Source organism: Mauremys mutica, chromosome 2 (assembly GCF_020497125.1).
Source record: "Mauremys mutica isolate MM-2020 ecotype Southern chromosome 2, ASM2049712v1, whole genome shotgun sequence".
In the NCBI taxonomy this organism is placed as follows: Eukaryota; Metazoa; Chordata; order Testudines; family Geoemydidae; genus Mauremys; species Mauremys mutica.
This window is the reverse complement of record NC_059073.1, coordinates 116,677,229-116,697,103: the sequence shown is the minus strand read 5'-3', so window position 1 is coordinate 116,697,103 and position 19,875 is coordinate 116,677,229. Positions and strand designations below refer to the sequence as shown.

The 19,875-nt window shown below is 42.5% G+C and overlaps 1 protein-coding gene across 1 annotated transcript in view; it reads right to left on the bottom strand.

Moving 5' to 3' along the window:
- Positions 1-705: 705 nt before the first annotated feature.
- The window catches only part of ELOVL2 (ELOVL fatty acid elongase 2), a 90,665-nt gene continuing 71,495 nt past the window's right edge, over positions 706-19,875 (bottom strand). The window contains exons 6-8 of the mRNA XM_045006850.1: positions 12,933-13,057; positions 8,616-8,750; positions 706-948 (exon numbers count right to left, since the gene is read on the bottom strand). Coding sequence (XP_044862785.1) covers positions 820-948; positions 8,616-8,750; positions 12,933-13,057 — 389 coding nt within the window. The 3' untranslated portion in view covers positions 706-819. The remainder of the gene's footprint in view (positions 949-8,615; positions 8,751-12,932; positions 13,058-19,875) is intronic.

Genomic DNA, 19,875 nt, shown 5'->3' with positions numbered 1-19,875 from the left:
CCAAAACCCACTGAAGTCAACAGACTCCTGTTGTCTTCAATGAGTTTTGGATTAGGCCCTATGTGCATAAAGCAAACGTGTGGTGCATATTTCTGTGCGTGCTGAAGTTGTAAATGTGGGGCACAGGGACTATGGCACTAATTATTCTGCCATTAGTTGCATTATTTTCCAGAAATGAAAATATCATCTATGATGATGGAGGGAGGTTTGATGTCCTCGGGACTGACACATGATGCAGTGTGTTTGAGAGAGGCTGTGAAGGGGCAGAACAGGGGTGCTAATGGAGTCGGGCACTGGTATGAATTATCTATCCCGTTTGATTTCCATAAGTGGTCTTGACTAAATTAGTCAAAACAGGTTGACCACTCAGCTGCCTTTCAGCTTAAGTCAGCAGAGTATGACACAGGTATTCTGGAGGCCCTCCATGCACATAGGATGTGCCAAAACCTTTTAGTCTGAATAAAACCCTACCTTCTGAAGGCTACCATGAAAATGTGACCACTCTTTGGGTTTCCCAGTGAAATGTTTTGTAAGGCATTGTGTCAGCATTAGAGATTGACGAATGTACCTTTTTGCATGTGGGAAGGGGATGATGCCTCACATGGCCTCTCTCATTTTGATGGTGATCTTGGACAAAGCACTTAAAGCTACACACTGTTAAAATCTAAATAGCTATACATTAATAAATGTCTGGTATAAAGACCTGATAAATGTAACCAAACTGAGTCAGAGTTTACACTAAAACTGTGTCTTGTAACTCAGTCTCTTTTTATTTAGAAAAAGTGAAAAATACTACAATGTAGTATTGAGTTACTGTACTTATTGTGCTTTCTTATTGTTCAGTACCCCATTGGCTGCAGTGAAGTAGTCTTTATGGAAACCATTCCTGATTTCCGTCACAGGAGGGACCTTCTTCATATCAGTTCTTGAAGGCCTTTTCTGGTACGTCTATAAAGAGCAAAATCCCAAGGTAAATAATTGGTTTAATTTAGTAGGTGTGTGTGCGTGCGCACACACACACACACACACACACACACACACACACACACACACACACACACACACACTACTACTACTTACAATTAATTGTAAAAGTTTGACTTGAGCTCTCAGCTGTTCTCTAGAGGCAAATACGTATCCGCTTACAGGTTGAACTAAGGGAGCTATGCTATGTACAATACAGGAAGTCTTTATTGGCATTACTGTAACACCTAAAGATCTCAACTGAGGCAAAGGACCCATTGTGCTAGGCACTGTATGGGCACATAGAGTAAGAAAGAGCCCCTGCCTCAAAGACTGACATAAACAACATAAGCCAAGGAAGTGCCATTATCCCCATTTTCCATACGCGGAATTGAGGCACAAAGAGACCGTCCAAGGTCTATGGCAGAGCCAGATCTTTTGAGTCACAGTCCTAATACTTGACTACCTCACAGGGCTATTGTAAGGTACTCAGATACTGGAGTGATAAGAACCATATAAAAGCCTAGACAGGGAAAAAAGTAAAACATTTCACAAAGGCCACCAAATGGCTGTAAGATACCACCATAATGGGTGCAGGATAGGAACCCTAATAGAACAGGATGATGGGTCACTTCTGCTTAGACCAGAACCCTTGAGCTACTGTGTTCTGCGTACGGTACACATCACTGTGCCTTTCACTGACTGTACTTTATATATCTCATTTAATTTTCTTCCCTTTTGATTTAAAAAAAATAAATCTTTATTATAAGCAAACATTTATTTTAACAAGTACTGTATCAGAGGGGTAGCCGTGTTAGTCTGTATCCACAAAAACGAGGAGTCTGGTGGCACCTTAAAGACTAACTGATATATTTCGCCCTGTTTATTTTAAGACCTCAGCAGGCTCCAAAGCCCATACTGTAGAGCTGATATTTTTAAATGGTATGTTTTAACTTTCCTGTCACCTGTAATTTCTAAAATTATTTTTCATTTATAAACTTGAGAAATGTATTGCACCTGACACTTCTTCAATTTGATGCTCACTTTTAGAGCTAAGCACCAATGCCTGTTGACTTTTTCTAACAATGCTCTTTCTAATGATGCTCTTTCTATATTAAACATTTATAGAGGTTCCTTTTCTTTCACCTGCCTCTCCAACCTCTAGCCAGAGTCCTTTACTTAGAACTAGCAGTGTTTGCGGATGTATGACCCATATTTCTTTGACTCACATAAAACAGTTTGTGGTCTCTCAATAGGCCTGTTTATCATCCCAACTGGTAAATGAGAAACTAGATGTTAATGGGCATGCATTCTACTGAGGAAAATGCAGACAAGTTTAAGTGGGCATCTATGCTGATCAGCAGTTAATATCTTTTCAATAATTAATAAAAATTAATATAATTATTATTAATAGAGTCTAAATACTGATTTCAACAAGATCAGGGGCTATTGTGTTGTGTTGTCTTTGACTTACCTGAAGAGATTAAGTAAGGCACGTCTAAACTGGCAGTTACATTGCCAGCAGTTACAGGGCCGCTCAGAGAGCACTGAAGGGAAACCTCTGTCGTGTGTTCACACTACTAGCTGCCTGTGCAATAGCATGTTCACACTTGCGGCACTTGCATCAGTATTCAGAGCGGTGCACTCTGGGCAGCTATCCCACAGAGCATCTCTTCCTCTTTTGCTGCTAAGAGTTGTGGTAAGGCGGAGGGGGTCGCAGGGCATCTTGGGTCCTGTCCCAAGGCCCTGTGATGCATTGCTTCGCATCCCAGCAATCCCTGTGTTTCTGTCCACATTTGGCGCCATCTTTCAACGGTTTGTGTACTGCATGCTCTGCCTCTTCAGTCTGCAGGAATGGATCCTGCACTGTTGACCAATATGCTGCTCGCTGTCATTAACACATCACAAGTGGCAGTGGAGTTATTCCTTAAACTACAAAGGCAAGCAGAGTTCAACATTGATCTCGCCACACATAGTAGCTACAACACGAGATTGCTTGTGGCATTCATGAAGGTGCTGGCCACAGTGGAATGCTGCTTTTGGACTCAGGAAACCAGCACTGAGTGGTGGGATCACATCGTCCTGCATGTCTGGGCTGAGGAGCAGTGGCTGCAGAACTTTTGGCTGAGGAAAGCTACATTCATGGGACTGTGTGATGAGCTTGCCCCAGCCTTGTGGTGCAAAGACACGAGAATGAGAGCTGCCTTGTCACTGGAGAAGCGCGTGGCGATTGCACTGTGGAAGCTGGCTACTCCAGACTGCTACCGATTGGTCGCTAATCAGTTCGGAGAAGGAAAGTCAACGTTTGGACTTATGTTGACGGAAGTGTGCAGGGCCATTAATTGCATCCTGCTCTGAAAGATCGTGACTCTGGGCAATGTGCGTGATATTGTGGCTGGCTTTGCACAAATGGGCTTTCATAAGAGCAGAGGGGCGATAGGTGGTGCACACATTCCAATTCTGGCACCAGGCCACCGAGTACATTAATCAAAAGGGGTATTTCTCAGTGGTTTTCCAGGCACTTGTGGATCACTGTGGGCGTTTCACGGACATTATCGCAGGCTGGCCCAGAAAGATGCATGACACATGCATCTTTTGGAACATTGGCCTGTTCAGGAAGCTGCAAACAGGGACTTTCTTCCCGGACCAGAAGATCACCGTAGGGGAAGTGGAAATGTCCATTTTGATCCTGGGAGACCCCGCCTGCCCCTTAATGCCGTGGCTTATGAAGGATCACACGGGGCACCTTGAGAGCAGCAAGGAGAGGTTCAACAGGCTGAGCAAGTGCAGAGTGACTGTTGAGTGTGCTTTTGGCTATTTAAAGGCCCACTGGTGCTGCCTATATGGGAGGCTGGACCTGGCCGATGACAATATTTCTATGCTTATAGCTGCTCCATAATATTTGTGAAGGGAAGGGTGAAAGCTTCACTCAGGGTTGGACCACTGAGGCTCAGCGCCTGGAGGCTGAATTTGAACAGCTAGAGACCAGGGCTATTGGAGGGGCACAGCATGGGGCCATATGGATCAGGGAAGCCTTGAGGAAGCAATTTTGAAGCTGAAATCCACTACTATTTGTTGCTATGCTTAGGAGTGTAGTGCTTGTAATGCTAGGAGGTGATTGTGATTGGTGCAGACGATGCACTATGAAGGTTTTAAGAAAATTGCCTGTTGCTTTGCAGGGCTCTGTTTGCTTTCAGTTGATGGAATAAAGATTGCTTTCAAACCCAAACAATTGTTTTTTTATTAAAAAACAACAATTGGAGAAGAGAGACAAACAGACAAACACCTCAGCACTGTGGGAGATGGGGGAAGGGAGGGGTCCCGGGACAGTTAAAGATTTGTGTATGTCCAGGTATCATATGCAGCCATGTCCTTTGCCGTACAGTGCAGCGGGTACTGTTCTTCAGCAGGGCTAAACTGCAGAGGGACGGGTATTGAGTGCAGTGAGTAGTGGGAGTCCACAGGGCTGGACTGTGACGGAGCAGGAGTGGAATGCAGCGGGTACAGACTGGAGCCAGGAGTTGATAAGAGTGTGTTGGCAGTGTCGGGAGGGCACATGGGAAAGAGTTTTGCGACAGCAGCTGCAAGGGCGGGCGGGCGTGGAGCTGCTCAGTTGGCAGTGCTAGTAGCGCCTGGAGCGTGTCTGCTTGGTGCTCCGTAACCTTTAAGAGCTGCTTTGTTCTGGTGCGCCGCGTTCTTCTTTCGGTCCCTCTTCTCGCTGTCCTGCCACTCCTTCAATTCATGTTTTTCAGCCGCGGAGCGCATCATAACCTCACACAGAAAGTCCTCTTTAGTTTTTCGTAGCTGCTTTCTAATTCTGCACAGCCATTCAGCTGGCAATAACAAAGAGGGAGGCTGGGCTCCCAAGGTTATCTCTGTGAAGCCAAAATGCAACATTTTACAGAAGCAGTATTGTTTGCAACACGCAGACCACTGATTCAGTGATTTAAAACACAGCCGCTATTCACATACCTGTCACTAACTGGCTGACCCCAGGCAAGCACATAGGAGCCACAAGACCCCCAAAATGGTGAGTAATCGCAGGGGAAATCACTCCTCCCAGACCCTGCTGTACACTGGGCATGTAGCTCTTGGGGAGAGGCAGCATTGTAGGGGGGGACCTTATAATCATTACTGTTCCATAATGAACACAGCCTGTGGAAAATGTGGGAAGATATCTCGCTGCTGAGGGTGAGCAAGGAATCAAGGGAGGGTCTTCTCCAAGACTGCGGCTTCCACCCTGGCCTGTATGTGGCTTGCCTATGTGCAGCAATGGTCCCCCAGGGTGATGGCAAAGTGGCGCAGGAAAGTTACCCTTAATAGGGCAAGAAACACAGAAGTTCTGCCAAAGAAACTGTGGCAGCAGATTGCCCAGTAGTTCCATGAGAGTTTCCTGGAGATCTGAGGCAGATTCCTGTGAAGTGATGGAGTCAAACAACACCCTGTTCTGTTGCTCAGACTCGGCATGTGGTGGTATGTGCATCATATAGACACAAGCCTGCTTTCTGCAGCCCTCCTGCCCCCAAGAACTCGCTTCAGCTGTTCCCTAAATCAAAGCCACTTATCAGGGGCTTCCTCTCCTGTTTGTGCTTCACCAAGTTCTGACCACTGTGACTGGCTAGCCTCTTCTGGGGTAGAGAAGGGCTCCTGGCTGCATGTATCTCTGGCCTCCGAGTCATCCTCTGCCTCTGGGTCCCCCTCCTCCTCCAAGATTTCCTCTTCCTGGCTCGGTCCACTATTGACTGTCACACGAGTCACCAAAGTATCCAGAGTGGTCTTCGCAGTGGAGGTGGGGTTGCCACTGAGTATTGCATCCAGCTCTTTGTAGAACCGGCAGCTCGTGGGCACAGCACCAGAAGGACGGTTTGCCTCCCGCACCTCGTGGAAGATGTTTCGCAGCGCCTTCGCTTTGACCCTGCACTGCAGTGTGTCCCAGTCATGGCCCCTTTCTGTCAGGCATCGTGAAATCTGTCTGTAGGTATCATAATTCCTACGGCTGGAGCGCAGCTGGGACTGGACAGCCTCCTTTCCCCAAATGCTGATGAGGTCCAGCAGCTCAGCATTGCTCCAAGCAGAGGATCGCCTGGTGCATGGAACAGGCATGGTCACCGATGCGCTGAGACCACTGCACGCATCACCGAGCAAACAGGAAGAGGACTTTCAATATTCCCAAGGAATTTAAGGGGTGGAGCACCTGAGGGCAGGGCAGTAGAGTTCAAATCGATGACCAGAGAGGTGAGACCAGGCATTGTAGGACACCTCCCAGAGGCCAATTGCAGTGCTGTAATCAACCAGGATGTCTACACTGGCACTGTGGTGCTGTAGCCCTGGCGCAGAAACCTGTATGCTTCTTGCTGGAGTGGGCTGTTTTTTTGTTTTTTGTTTTTAAATTTTTATTTATTTATTTACAGTGCTGCAACTGCGCAGTTTCTGCACACTAGCCTGGCCATGTGTACACCTCAGGAGTTACACAGCAGAAAGCTGCTTTATTGTGCAGAAACTTGCCAGTGTAGACAAGGCCTAAATGTAGAACTTCCAAAAACAGATACTGCTACGCATTTGTGTTTAGACTGGGGAAACGTGTAAAATGATATCAAAATTCCACTCTTTCTTTCTTGGAGTTTTGTACCCTGAATCAGCTTTTCAAAATTTAAAAATTATATGGAGAAAATGTAAGGATGGGGAAAAAATAAGAAATGTATTTCAATTTACTTCTGCATTAGGATGATATTTCCAAGCATGCATTTAAAAATAAAAGTAAAATGAAACTAATGCCTCAAAACCTGTTCAGCACACATTGAACACTGTTTAAATTGTATGGCTAGGAGCTGAGACCTGGTAACTGTTGGATGTGTGACCTACTAGGGAGTTGAATTAAACTATGATCCTGCATGAAAGGCTATTGGTCCAAATTTTTTTATCTGATCAATTGGCTACAAGGATGTAATTTGAGACATAGCTCATTGTTGGCCCCATCTGATGCTCCGTTCTTCCACGGGTATTGGATAAGGCATTTTAATATACACATCACTTACTTAGCCTGAATTTTTCTCAATTTGCAGCCATTACAACAGGGTTATCCAGTGAGAAAAGGCTCATTGTATTAAAACCGCACCAAATTCAGTCTTTGAGATTGGAACTTGCATTTTGCAGAGACTGCCTTTTTTTTTTTTTAAAGATATATTAAGCATAGCTAACTCTTTTTGCCCAAACTCTGCTCTGTTGCATGGTTGCAAATGCAGAGTACCCCCGCCCCAACTTCAGTGGGATTGCTCCAAATTTAAAATGATAATTAGTGGAATTGAGAACATAATTTGGCCTCCTGCATTTAACTAGTTGGATAGAATTCATTGAAAGAAGGTCTGGTTTAAATCCCAAAGATCTGTTAAAAGTTGTGTTAATAGTTTTTAAAAAAACACAACCAAAAATAAATGCAGGGATGAAATTCTGGCCCCACTGAAGTCCAATGGAAGTTTTGCCATCGGTTTAAATGGGGCCAGATTCCTTGATAGATACTTAGACAATTTATCAAGGTAAATCTGACACTTTATGATTAACTGATATAAATTGTCCAGTTAGGAATAGCTATAATTTTGTTTTGTTTTAAAATGTATTTTGCAGTTTATTATACAGAATTCTCCATTTAATGCCACTGTTTTTCATGAGATTTATCTTCTGTTCTCCATCAATAAAGTTGTATAGGGTTTTGGATATCCCTGCATATTTTCTACATCTATTCTAAATATGTCCTATTGCTTATTTGCATGTACTTGATTTTTCTTTATCTGGGGTGGAGTGGTGCCTTTTTTTCATTTTTATGACTTTTGATATTTTAAAAAAGTGTTTAAAAAAACAAAAAAGGAAAGAGAATCCATGACAATTATTCATTATTCTTAGAATTGCCTACTATGATATTTCATATTGTCTATTGCATCTGTATTTTTGGCTTGATTAATCCTGCCTTCACTCATGAGAATAAACCTTATGTTAATAGTTCTGATGGAGTCAATGGGCCTAATTGCACAAGGAAGGCTGGAAGGATTAGTTCCTTCTAACCTGATCCTTTTAGCATTAGTTTCTTCTAGCCTGAATTCACTGAGGTCCTTCTGTTGACTTCAGTCAGGCCTTTAATGCTCAAAAGTTAACATTTATTATCTGTCACTGTATTTCCTTTGCTATTTTTATTGGCAGTTGAGGGCAGAAAGGAGCTTGCAGAAAGTGCTCAGAACACTGTAGAATTGGGCACTTAATGAGAAAGGAAATGGCATCTTCCTGAACTCAGGATCACTTAATTTTTGAAGGTATGTTTGTTTGTTTTTTCACGTAGTTTATCCATATTCCTCAACTGCTATAATAGCAAAAAAACAACCAAACAAAAAACAACAAACATAAATACCCACCAAAAACACAACAAAAATTCTGGTATTTTCTTTTAATAAAATGCTAACAAAATTTGATTGATTGTATTAAGGTTTCTTATGTCATGGATCAGTCCATTTGGCAAAACATTCCAGATCTCTGATTTCTGGTAGCACAGTGCATAGTGGTATAAATTCACAGAGAGTTGCACTCATCAGCAAATCAGGAGCTTGATGAATAAATATAACCTGAAATCAGACCTCAGTGTAGGAGTTTTACATTCCCCAACTTACCTTAATATAAAAGTTTATAAACAGAATAACCAGTGTGGCCATGTATGAAGACTGGAACATGAGGCAACCAAATGGAAATCCACATGGCTTCACAGCAGCACTAAGAGTGTGGATAATGGTGAGCAGAAACTGAATCTGTAAAAGAGAGATCATACATTTTATTTATATAAATGTAGATGAGGTGTGTTTGGTTGGTTGGTTTATTACTATTTGAGAATTTTCAGGAAAGAGGATGGTGATCATTTAATCAGGTATTTCCTATACAATCTCCATATTATAATTTTTTTTTGTAGTTTGTGAGCATTATGTTGAGGGCATTGTTCAGAGGCTATCAGAATTATTCCCATATAAGGTCCAAAGAATTAAGGGTTGGCCATTTTATAGATACTTTTGAAAACACAAGTTTTCTTTCAGGACTGGTTGGCAAACTGGTAGCTATTCTCTTTTAATGGGGCTGGGATGTCCCCTAGAACACTGTGCCACTTACAGCATCATCTTTAAAGCAGAACCTGAGAGAAACCTGATGAATATCTGAGACCTGAAGAAGCTGTTTCAAAAGACTGAGCTGAAGATGGAGCATCCATTTTAAAGGAGAAACTAGAAGTCTGGGTCAGGTAGGCGTTGGTTGTGTTGGTCTGTGTTGGTAGGCGTAAGAAGACAGCAAATAAAGGAGAAATGAGATGGGGAGGGAGCTGCAAAAGATCTTTATTTTGGATTACCAAACATGGCCTAATTAACTGGATCATATGACCCTATCCAACCAAATGAATTATGCAGTACTCTATGGAACCAATGTACTGTATGTAGTTTTATTTAGAATGTGGCATTATTCTGTTTTAAGTGTGCAGGAAAACAAAAGACCTAAGATGCAGTCCTGATTCAAAGAATACACATTTTCACAAGACCGTTTTAGAGCTTTTTGCTAGTGTCTGTTCCCAAAATAAGAATAAAGAAGTCATCTTTAAAATGCAAATATGTAGAGAACATTCTACTAGGAGTAAGGAGTGCAGCATGATATATGTTTTTGAAAGAACACAATTCTTGATGTATTAATGCTGACTACAAAGGGCACATGGCTTTGTGTACTGTATCCAGACTAAAGCAGATTTTTCTAAATCAGCGAATGTTTGTCTTGTGCTCTTGCTGCTTTGTGATTTTTTTGCATTTTCTTATTGTACTAGGGTTACATTTCCTGCTTTGGAGAGACTTTGGTGCACGTAAGTAGCTGATGCACACCTTTTTTTTAAAGTCATACAATTTTAAAGCTCTATAGGAAAGTTAACTGAAAAGTATATCATTTTAACATCTTAGATAATTGATAGCTTTTATGACTTTTTAATCAGTGGTGCATTTACAATGATTTAGTAGTGTCCATTTTCTATGAAGAAGGCCATAAGTAATGGGAGGATTTTTTTATGACCTATGGAGTTTCTCCTAGAATCGCTTCACACACTAGTGTCATGATATTTATTTAAAAGGCAGCATGTAATGTATCATTTGAAATCTAATATCTCACTGATCATTAATATTCTTGAGTAATGTGGGTATGTGGTATATATTAAGTGTTATAGCTATATGCTGAAATGACTAAAATGTGTTTAAGCCAGGTCTGTCAGGGAAAGGTGGTAAATAGGTCTGTCCTATACAAAGGAATGCTTGGTCAACAGGCAGAGACAGTGAAGGTCCATTTACATATTAGGTAAACAAAGCTATCAAGCTAACAATCAGGGGAGCAGACAGCTTCTGGAAGGAAAGAGAAACTTTATCTGGGCTATAGGGACAGGGAGTTTGAACTTCAAGTGACAAGCCATTGAATCAATTGATTTATAATACAGTAATGTATACAAAGTTCATTGAATAAGCTGTTTTATGAAAGCCTATGACCGACTGGTGATTAATATATATATAAAATATTTTTTAAAAACACTATAAGGAATTATGGATACTCATTAATATTTGACTTTACAGTCTGTCTAATCAAAGGGAGAAACAGGTCTCCGCCAGACAGGTGGGAACAGCACAGCTATTTACCCATCTCCTATATAAATTTAAGCATGGTGGAATCAAAACAATGGAAACTCCACTTCCATCCTCCCAGGTATAGGAAAAACAGCATGAGGTCATCCTGCCTCTTGAAACAAGGTAATTGAACTTTGGAAGATATAAGCAAAGACAAGCGGTCTTGCAAGCTGAGAAAAATGAGTCCTTTGACCAACAGGGTGGTGAAGTTTCTGGGAACTGAATATAGGTGAGAGAGCTGCTTGGACAAAGATCTTTCACCTAGGAAGACATCATCTTGTACTTCTGTGGAAAGTCCTGACTGAGGAAAAGTCAGCTATGGCTGGGAAGAAGGAAGATTTGGTGAGATCAACCATCTTGAACAAAGTCTGTACCTGACTAAATTGAGTTTTAGACATTTAGATGCATGTTTTCACTATTATTTGTTTGCAACCATTTATAACTTTATTCCTTTTATTTGACATCATTTTAATCTGTCCCATTATTACTAAATCTGTTTTTATTTTTACTATAAACCAACTCAGTGACTTGTTTGAAGGGAAGGGTTATTTACCCCCAGTTAAATTAATAATCTGCAATGTGCTTTTCTCTCTCTCTCTAAAGGATCAAACTAACCTTATTTCTTTGAGAGGTCCTGGAGAGGGCCAGACACCAAACGGTACATGGTTTTGGGAAAATTTCAGGACTGGGAGTGTGTTGGGGTCAGTTTGCTAGTAGTAACCAAGGCTGGTGGAAGCCATGGTGAGACTGTTGTGCTGTAGGCTGGCTGTGAGAGTCAAAATTGCTGATCCAGGGATGTATGGCACATAGACACTTAGAATGTGATCTGCATGCTTGTATGCTGGGCATCCAGTTTGTGAGGCACAACAGTAGGGCATTTCAGGCACCCAGGTTTACAAGGCAGGTGGTGGCAAAGCGCCACATTGGTCTGAATTGTACCCCCAAACATGACACTGTCAAAGTATACTGCATGGCACTATTGCTACATTTGAATCTTAACTGGCTCAATCCTGGAAAGTACTGCACACAGTGAACTTCTATTGATAGCAAGAATCAGGCCCATTCTATTTACTTGCAAATGTATCCTAAGATTTTTACCCTAAAACAAATACAGAATAAAGGCCAGACCTTTTTTTTAAATAAAAGAAGATTGGCAGCCAAAAAAGTGTGCAAATCTTTCTTTTATGCTGACAAGTTAGTCCACTTTTAAAAAGCTTGTCTCTGACAGTAATCCTACAAGGTTAAAACAATTAAAATCAGAATTAAACCATAAGTAGAATCAATGTGCTATGTTAAAAACAACAACAACAAAAAAATCTGGAATGAAAATGGCTGTTAAGGTAGGTGCAAAACTCCATTTCACATCCTTAGCCTTAAAAATAAGGTTTGGTATCTTTTAAGTCAAGTTAATATGTCTGCCTTTTTGCATTTATGAACAGGCTTTACTTAAAGAATAGTTCTGCTCTGAAAATTTACTCCCTAAAAATGGCACGGAGGGAGGAGGGCACATTGATTTGTTTCTCAGTGATGCCAGATCGTATCTGAAAACTTTACAAGTAAAAGGATGTTTGTTCATTTTTCCGTGTGTGTGTGTTTAACTTCTGTGAGTACAGACAGGTCAAGCTGGATTCTCACTGGCTCATGTATAACCAGCAAGGATTCTACAGTAGAACCTAGTTTAACAGTTCTAGTGGTCTTGTGTGAGCCAGAGCTGTATTGACTTAGCTCTAACAGGAGTAAAAAGCAAAAAAAAAAAAAAAAAAAATCAGTGAAGTAAGCAGCTGTAACTGCATAAACTGAGGGACTAAGTCTAATGTATAATAAAATGCCTTTTGTATGTACTTATTTTTCAGAGAAGAACCACACTTTAAAAGCCACAGCAATTGGATATTCTATCATCATGCTTAAATAACTTGCTAAGTACTTCTGTTCCACCCCGTGAGTTCAGTTCAGATGAATTAAGATAGTACTGAATAAACATATTCTTTATGAAAATGGGCTCCGTAGGCCCTGTTCATATTATGTTTATTCTAGTGTTTTGAGGCTGAATTTGGATTTGGCAGCACAATTTGAATTTGACTACACTGAACTCTTATGAGGTTTTTTCACAAGATTTCTGCTTTTGGATCCGATCTGGAAACAAATACTTTGGGGTTGAATTTGGGTACAGGAATTTGAATCAGAGGTCCTTCCTCTCCCACATTTCAAAAGATGTATATTCAAGGTTACAGCTTTATACCACCTCCTTTGACAAAAAAAATCTATTCAAAGTAAAGAGAAAGTGAAATATAAATGTACCAGTTGTGCCTGAGTGAGGTATTTCTTCCACCACAGATACTTGCGCATGGAAGGAATGACAGAAAATCCATAGTAGGAGTACATGAGAACATGGATAAAACTATTCAAAGTGGGTCCAAAGAAACCTGTAAGAATCCAACAAAGAAAACATTTTATTCAGTGGTATCACTGGGGATGGGGTGAAGGACTTTCTACCAGGAAATATGTTCTTAGAATTTACAGGGAGGGACTTTTACTGATCTACAAGGGGTCTCACTAGCGTTCTGCCACTGCATCCAGTAATACTCTTTACTTTTTTTTGCTCACTTCTGGTCAGGATACTCTTGGACTTGCAGTGGATTCCACATTAGGGATTGCTGACCTTCCCTTCCCCCACCCCCTCACCACAAAAGTCTTACTACACTGTGACACAAGTTCCACTGGTACCAGCTAGCAAAGGGTTCACTCTTCTTTGCAAGCAACTCCTGTCTCAGCCAGGGTGCACACACTGCTTTCACTATAGTTATCCAGGAAGGCTAGCATGTGCTATCTCTACTGAAAACTTGTAATTTATCGATACTCATAATCATTCTGAGATGTGTGTACAGGGAATAGTTAAGGAACAATGTAACTATACTGAAAATTATACCCTTATGGTCTTGGAGCGGAAGTGGTTTACAAGGAGAATATGTTTCAGTGATGGCCGGTTGAAGCAGGAGAGAGTTGTCACCCTTCCCAGGCTAGTCAATTATGTAATACATTGCTTAATTGTCCATAATTGCACCAACCCAGAAAAGTCAATGGAAAACCATCAAAGGCAAACTATAAACACTGAAACCACTTGGCAGTGAAAAGGAACAGTGTGACAGCCTGGGGATCATCCTGTTTGTGAATAAAAACTGCGTATATCACAAGCTGGAGAAAGATATGCTGGATCCACTCACTGAGGAGGTACCTTGATGAGTAGGGGTGCTTCATAAGAGATTGGATCCCGGCTCTTTGGAGCTAGCAAGCGTTGCAAAAGACTGCACTTTGGGGTGAGAATCGACTCCATTAAATAGTAAAGGTGGCTATTAATAAATGTAGGCCCTAGTTCGCGTTTTGTGATGTGTGTAACCATTTGTTTCCATGGCTTACGCTTGCTTCTGATTGAATCACTATCCTTTCTTAAACCAGTTTCCTTTTGTTTTACTGTAACTGAACTCAAATGCTGTTCTTGGTACAGAAGCAGTGATCTAAGGTAAACTGGGGCACACTGCTCCTTTAGGGATGGAGGCTCTGGGATTTCTGGGGGTATCCAGTGATCAGGGGCTGGTTACCACAGGTGGGCACTTTGAAAGGACTCAAAGGCTGGGGTACATCTACTGTTACCCTGCAGGGCTGGTATAGAGGAGAGTGCTAGAGTGGCTGACAGGCTGGTTGTGTTGGAGAGCTAATGCCTAGCTGGCACAGGCAAGTCTCCCTCATGCGGGAGGTGAGTGGGAACAAGATGATACTTGGCCCTGGGTGCCCTGAGAAGTGCCTCATACACCCAGCTCTTCTTCCTCCCTTGGTTTCTTTTCCTTTTATGTCAGAGGCTGTATATTTTACTCTGTGGTTTCCTTTCTGCCTTCTTCCTTTTTATTTTCTAGATGGCAGGCCATCCCTTCACTTTGTCCTAAAAATCCTTTGTCTGTCTGTCTTGTCATTCTAAGCTCTAAACACTCAGCTAGTTTAGATTATGTTGCCATAAACAGCAGCCTAGTGCCCGGGGAGGTAAAAGAACATGCAGGACTCCTATTACTGAACACAGCAGTGAGAGCTTTACTCTTTGTATCTGAGTACAATTCGTGTACTCGGGGCAAATTCTGTGGCCTTAATTGAGGAAAACCTTTCACTGATTTCAGTGAATGTTTTGCTTGCTTAAGGACTTCAGAATTTGGCTCTAAACAATATTTCGCCATTACAATCAATTGCAGTAACTGAATATTAATTCTAGCATTCTGCATGATGTGGATAAATTATCCTATACCTTTTTGCCCGGATAGTTGAGAAGGAAGTAGCAATATTGCCAAGTTACATGTGTTCATTCTGTTAGTAGAATGTTCAGCGGCTACAGAATGTTAACATTTGGTCAGAGAACAAATGGGTCTGATTCTTATGACACAGGGCCCTCTCGGTGCCAAGGGTGCAGGGGGTGCATAGGGTTTTAAAGGAATTTTCTTGGTCATGTATGCGCATAATAATTTACTAAAGGGTGACATATACGATTTTCACTGTGAGCCAGTAGCCCACTGGTTGACATAATCACTGCAAAATGCATGTAGTGGTAATATTTAAGGACTTGTGTCTCTATACTGAAAATTGTGTTCTTAAGGTCTTGGAGTTAAGGCAGGTCTCCAAGAGGTGACATGCATCGGACGTGTTCCTTTCAGGGAGGTGGTAACAGACACTTACCTCCCTGTCTGATCACGAGTGTATTGTGTGTTGTCTACCTCACAATAGAGACCTATTTGCTGACCAAGGGCTTGTCTATACTATCACTTAAGGGGATGTAACTCACATCACTTAGAGATGTGAAAAAGCCATCCCCTGAGCAACGCAAGTTAGAGTGACCTAAGCACTGTTCAGGCAATGCTCTGTCAGAGGCAGATGCTTTCCTATCAACATAGCTTCTGCCTCTTGTGGAGGTGGAATAATTATGCCGATAGAAGAGCGCTCTCCCATCGGCATCGCATGTCTTCACCAGACACACTACAGCGGTGCAGCTGCACCCATGTAGCATAGTAGTATAAACTTGCCTTGAGCCCAGGTTCCAGTTGTAAGGTTGCGGTGTCTACAAGACAGAATCTACAGGAAGAAACAAAGCACCAGCAGGTGTCCCGTTTATGAATGAAAACAAAGGATGTGACTTGTATATCTTGGGAAGCAAAGCCCACACTGGGTCCTTCACCTAGGAGACCTGCTGCGCTGATACATTGATATCTATGTAAGCAGGGTCTGAATGAGCTGTCCCCTGACATCCAATGATGAACTGGGGGACAGGGTTTCAGGAGCAGACCATATTTGCATTGACACACTCACTCTGCCTAGGTATTCAGCAGACAGAGCTGTTTTGCCAAAGTGATCAAGTTTGGCGGGTTTGGGTTACAATTCACTTTTGAATTATCATCCTTATTGTATGAGCAGAACTGTGCTTAGCATGCCCTGATTAAGGGGGTCACCCTAAACTGACACTCACTTGCTAAGCAGGGGCTAGGGATATCGAATCCCAGTGAAAATGAGATGGGGGTGGGATGGGTGTTCCTATCTGATATGGACTCTGCCTAAAGAGTCCTAGACACCATTGAGCTCTCCTCTTTAGTGTCTAAAGACAGAGCTGATTGGACTCCCCAGAGAGTCCTTGTTTCTGTTCAGAAGTTACTAGAGTTGAAATCACTAGTGAGCAGGTCTAGAGGCTAGGCCTTAGACACAGTGTGGAGACAGTGTTGCAGTGAAAGGTAATGGAGAGAGCAGCTGAGATGCTCCCCCTACTCAGTGAGATCACTAAGAGCTGGGTTTTATGGTGGACCCTGAGAATGCAACATTGCAGAGATAGCAGTGAGTGGCAAGTAGCAGCAGCAGAGCTGAGTGGTGGCAAAGATAATAGCAGCAGAGGTGGTAGTGAGTGGCCAGAGGTGGCAGAGATAACAGTAGCTGACCAAAGGCAACCAACTGTGAGTGGAGTGCAGTACAGGACAAGGGGAGTGGTTTATTAAAGGGGCATTTGTTTCCTGTAAATTGGGAACCTGAGGCAAAGGACATGACTCAAACTACTTTGGGGTGGGTGTTTTGCTTATGGTTAGATGCTTTTGGATTGGTTGCTGTGTTTTCCCAAATTAATGCTGGGTTTCCTTTCTTTTTAATAAGTTTTCTCTTGTTACACACAGACTTGGAGTTTGCAAGTGGGGAAGTACTGACTCTTATGGGCGGTAGTTAATTTCCCGATTACTGGGCGGGGGCTCGAGCTGGTTCTGTTTTTGGTTTGGTAAGAGGAACCTCCTGGTATGTTAAACCTTGTCTTTGTTGCAGACTCCACCTGGCAGAAAAGCTACAGCTAAGCCCTGTGGGTTAAGCGGAGAGGTGATCTCAGATGGAAGTGGTATTCAGTGAATCTGAATACGGTGAGTGTCCAGTGGAACAGGGGCTAGACACTCCAGGGAGGTGCTTGGGGTGGGGGCTCAAGGGTTGCAATGTGCTCAGTGTGAACCTATAAAGAGATAGCAGGGCCTGTGAGGCTTGGAGGAGTGTGCTTGTGTTGCACGTGGCCAGTGGAGTTGGGGAGCTGACCTCCAGCAGGCACGGACAAGGCTTCCTCATGTGAAGCGCAGGTGGAAGTGAGGTGCCTCACAACTGGGGGTAGCCCAGGAAGCATCACAATTCTCCTGTTACAATTATGTTGCTGTAAAAGAGGTGAACAGAATGGAAAATCAGGTCCTGTGCGTTAGCCATAGAAGAGAGCACAGAGGCTGGCATAGTCGATTGCCTTGCTCATAAGCAGTCCTTGATACCTGTACAAAGTGTGTGTAAATCATTGCCAAATCACAATTCTCCACAGGGTCTGTGGGAGCATTTTACATCTACTTCACACAATCAAAGTGACTGCACTACACAGTGGAGACTTGGGTCCTACACTATTAAAAATAAGAACTTATAACACATTACTTTAAAAATAGACCTGCTGAATTTTGTATAGGTTGAGATAATTTCCCTTCTGAGGGATGTGGGAACCAAAGCTTAAAAACTAAGTTGAAACATTAATTTTCTTTTCAATGTAGATGACAAGGCTACAGAAAAGAAATCACTCAATTTACCCACTAACAGGAACGTTCTTGTTTTGATGCTCGAAATAATTCTCCACTTTCCACTCTAAGCCAGAATGAAGAGAGAGTGATAGTCAGAGACTGCTGTTTCCCTTGGGTATGGGAGGAGACCGTGAGAATGACAATTTCCAGTCAAGATTAACATGATCTGATAATAGCAGATATATTCCACAACAATCATTATTATACCTGACTTTTGAAGTGCAGTGAGCTAGAGAAGGCCAATTTTCTGTCACAAAGACGTCTGGTTTCACTTGGATAAAATGCACATTACTCTGCATCACTGTGACTTCCTACCAACTATGCTGTCAAATTTCAGGTCTTCAAAATAGGACTCTAAAACAAGCCAAATTCATGAATGTAGGGTCTGTGATTCAAAGGAAGGAATGTTTTTAAGAGACAGTGAATGTGTTACATTTACACTGCCAAGTACAGGGTGTACTCTGATACTGATTTCTCATCAGTTTTACAACAGTGTGACTCCATTGCACTTCAGTAGAGTTAATTCTGATTTACTTTTGTATAAGCGAAAGCAGACGTAGTCTCTTTCTCTCCTAACAGCCCAGGCCTCATATGAAGTTAAGGCTGAATCCTCTTCCCATAGAAATGGATGGGAATTTTTGCTACTGACTTCAAGGGGAACAGGATCAGACCCTTGCCTATTCAAAACGAGGTCTTGAGAATATGATAGTTCTTGGCTTATCAAAGTTTAGGTGACAAATGTAATTACGATTCTTCGGTAGTGTGTGAAGTTGAAAAGTTAAATTGTTTAAAATAGTCACAAGAAATAGGAACACTTGATGGGGGAGCATAAACCTTCACTAAGATAGTAGGCAATGGCAGTTCCTCATAAGCAAACAAACTGGGCTTTGCCTACCCTGGATGGAGTTTGAATATTCTCTTTATTGCTATATAGTGGTTTTGAGTACGCAATTATTTTCAGTTTGGCCTGCGTACTTCTAAATGTCTTCAAATCAGTTATGCTGGTCACAGATGCTTTGTTACACATTTATAAACGAAAGATCTTGCTAGTGCAAGAAGTCAAAAATATATAAGCATTTGAATGTTGTGCTATACAGCAGGGGTGAAATTCCCCTTGACTTCATTATTTTGCCTTAAGTATCTTATGGGACAGATTCTTCTCTCAATTATACTATTTGAGGAAGATACACTTGTATGAAACTGGTTTGAGGAGAATCAGGTCCTATCTGTCAGTCTAAGCACTTTATACTGTGCTCATCACTAGGACACCGGGTCTGTCACAGATTCTGTGATTTTCTGCGACCTCCATGACTTCTGCAGCCGCCAGTGTGGCTGATCTCAGGGCCAGCTACTCGGGCGACACTGGGAACAGCCATACTAGCAGCTACTGGCATGGCCCCGGGGCTAGCCGCAGCATCCGCTGCTCAGGCGGACCTGGGCAGCTGATTTGAGGCACTGCCTGAGCAGTGGTCCCGGGGCAGCCAGAGCATCTGCTGCTCAGCAGTCCCTAGTAGCATTCCCAGGCCCCAGCTCCCCGCCAGAGCAGCACCCTCCTGCCCCCTACCTCAGCAGTGGTCCCAGGGGTGGCCAGAGCAGTTGCTGCTCAGCAGCCCCTGCCAGTTGGTGCCGCTGGCCCCGGGGTGCCCCCCCAATCAGTGGACCCCCTCAGCAGTGGCCTCCCAGGGCATCCCCCACAAGCAGTGCCTCCCCAGCAATGCATGCCCTCCCGCCAAGATTTTGTCAGGGATATTTATAGTGAAAGTCATGGATAGGTCACAGACTGTGAACTTTTGTTTATTGCCCATGACCTGTCCATGACTTTTACTAAAAATACACGACTAAATAAATTGTAGCCTTATTCATAACTCTAGTATCTGAGCATGTAGCAATAGTTTGGCGGCCTGGTAGTCAGTGATCCTGAGCACTCACAATTCTTTTTTATTTCAATAGGAGTGGCAGGTGCTCAGCACCTCTGAAAATAAATCTATATGACTATATACTCACCTTGATTTTGTAGGGATTTGTGAATAATTCTGCAGGTAGCTAGTATTACTACTAATATGCTTGCAATGCATAGCTGTGTGCAAATCCCCTACATCTACCCCTTAACATACTGCTGAGAAAATGATAGAAACACTTAC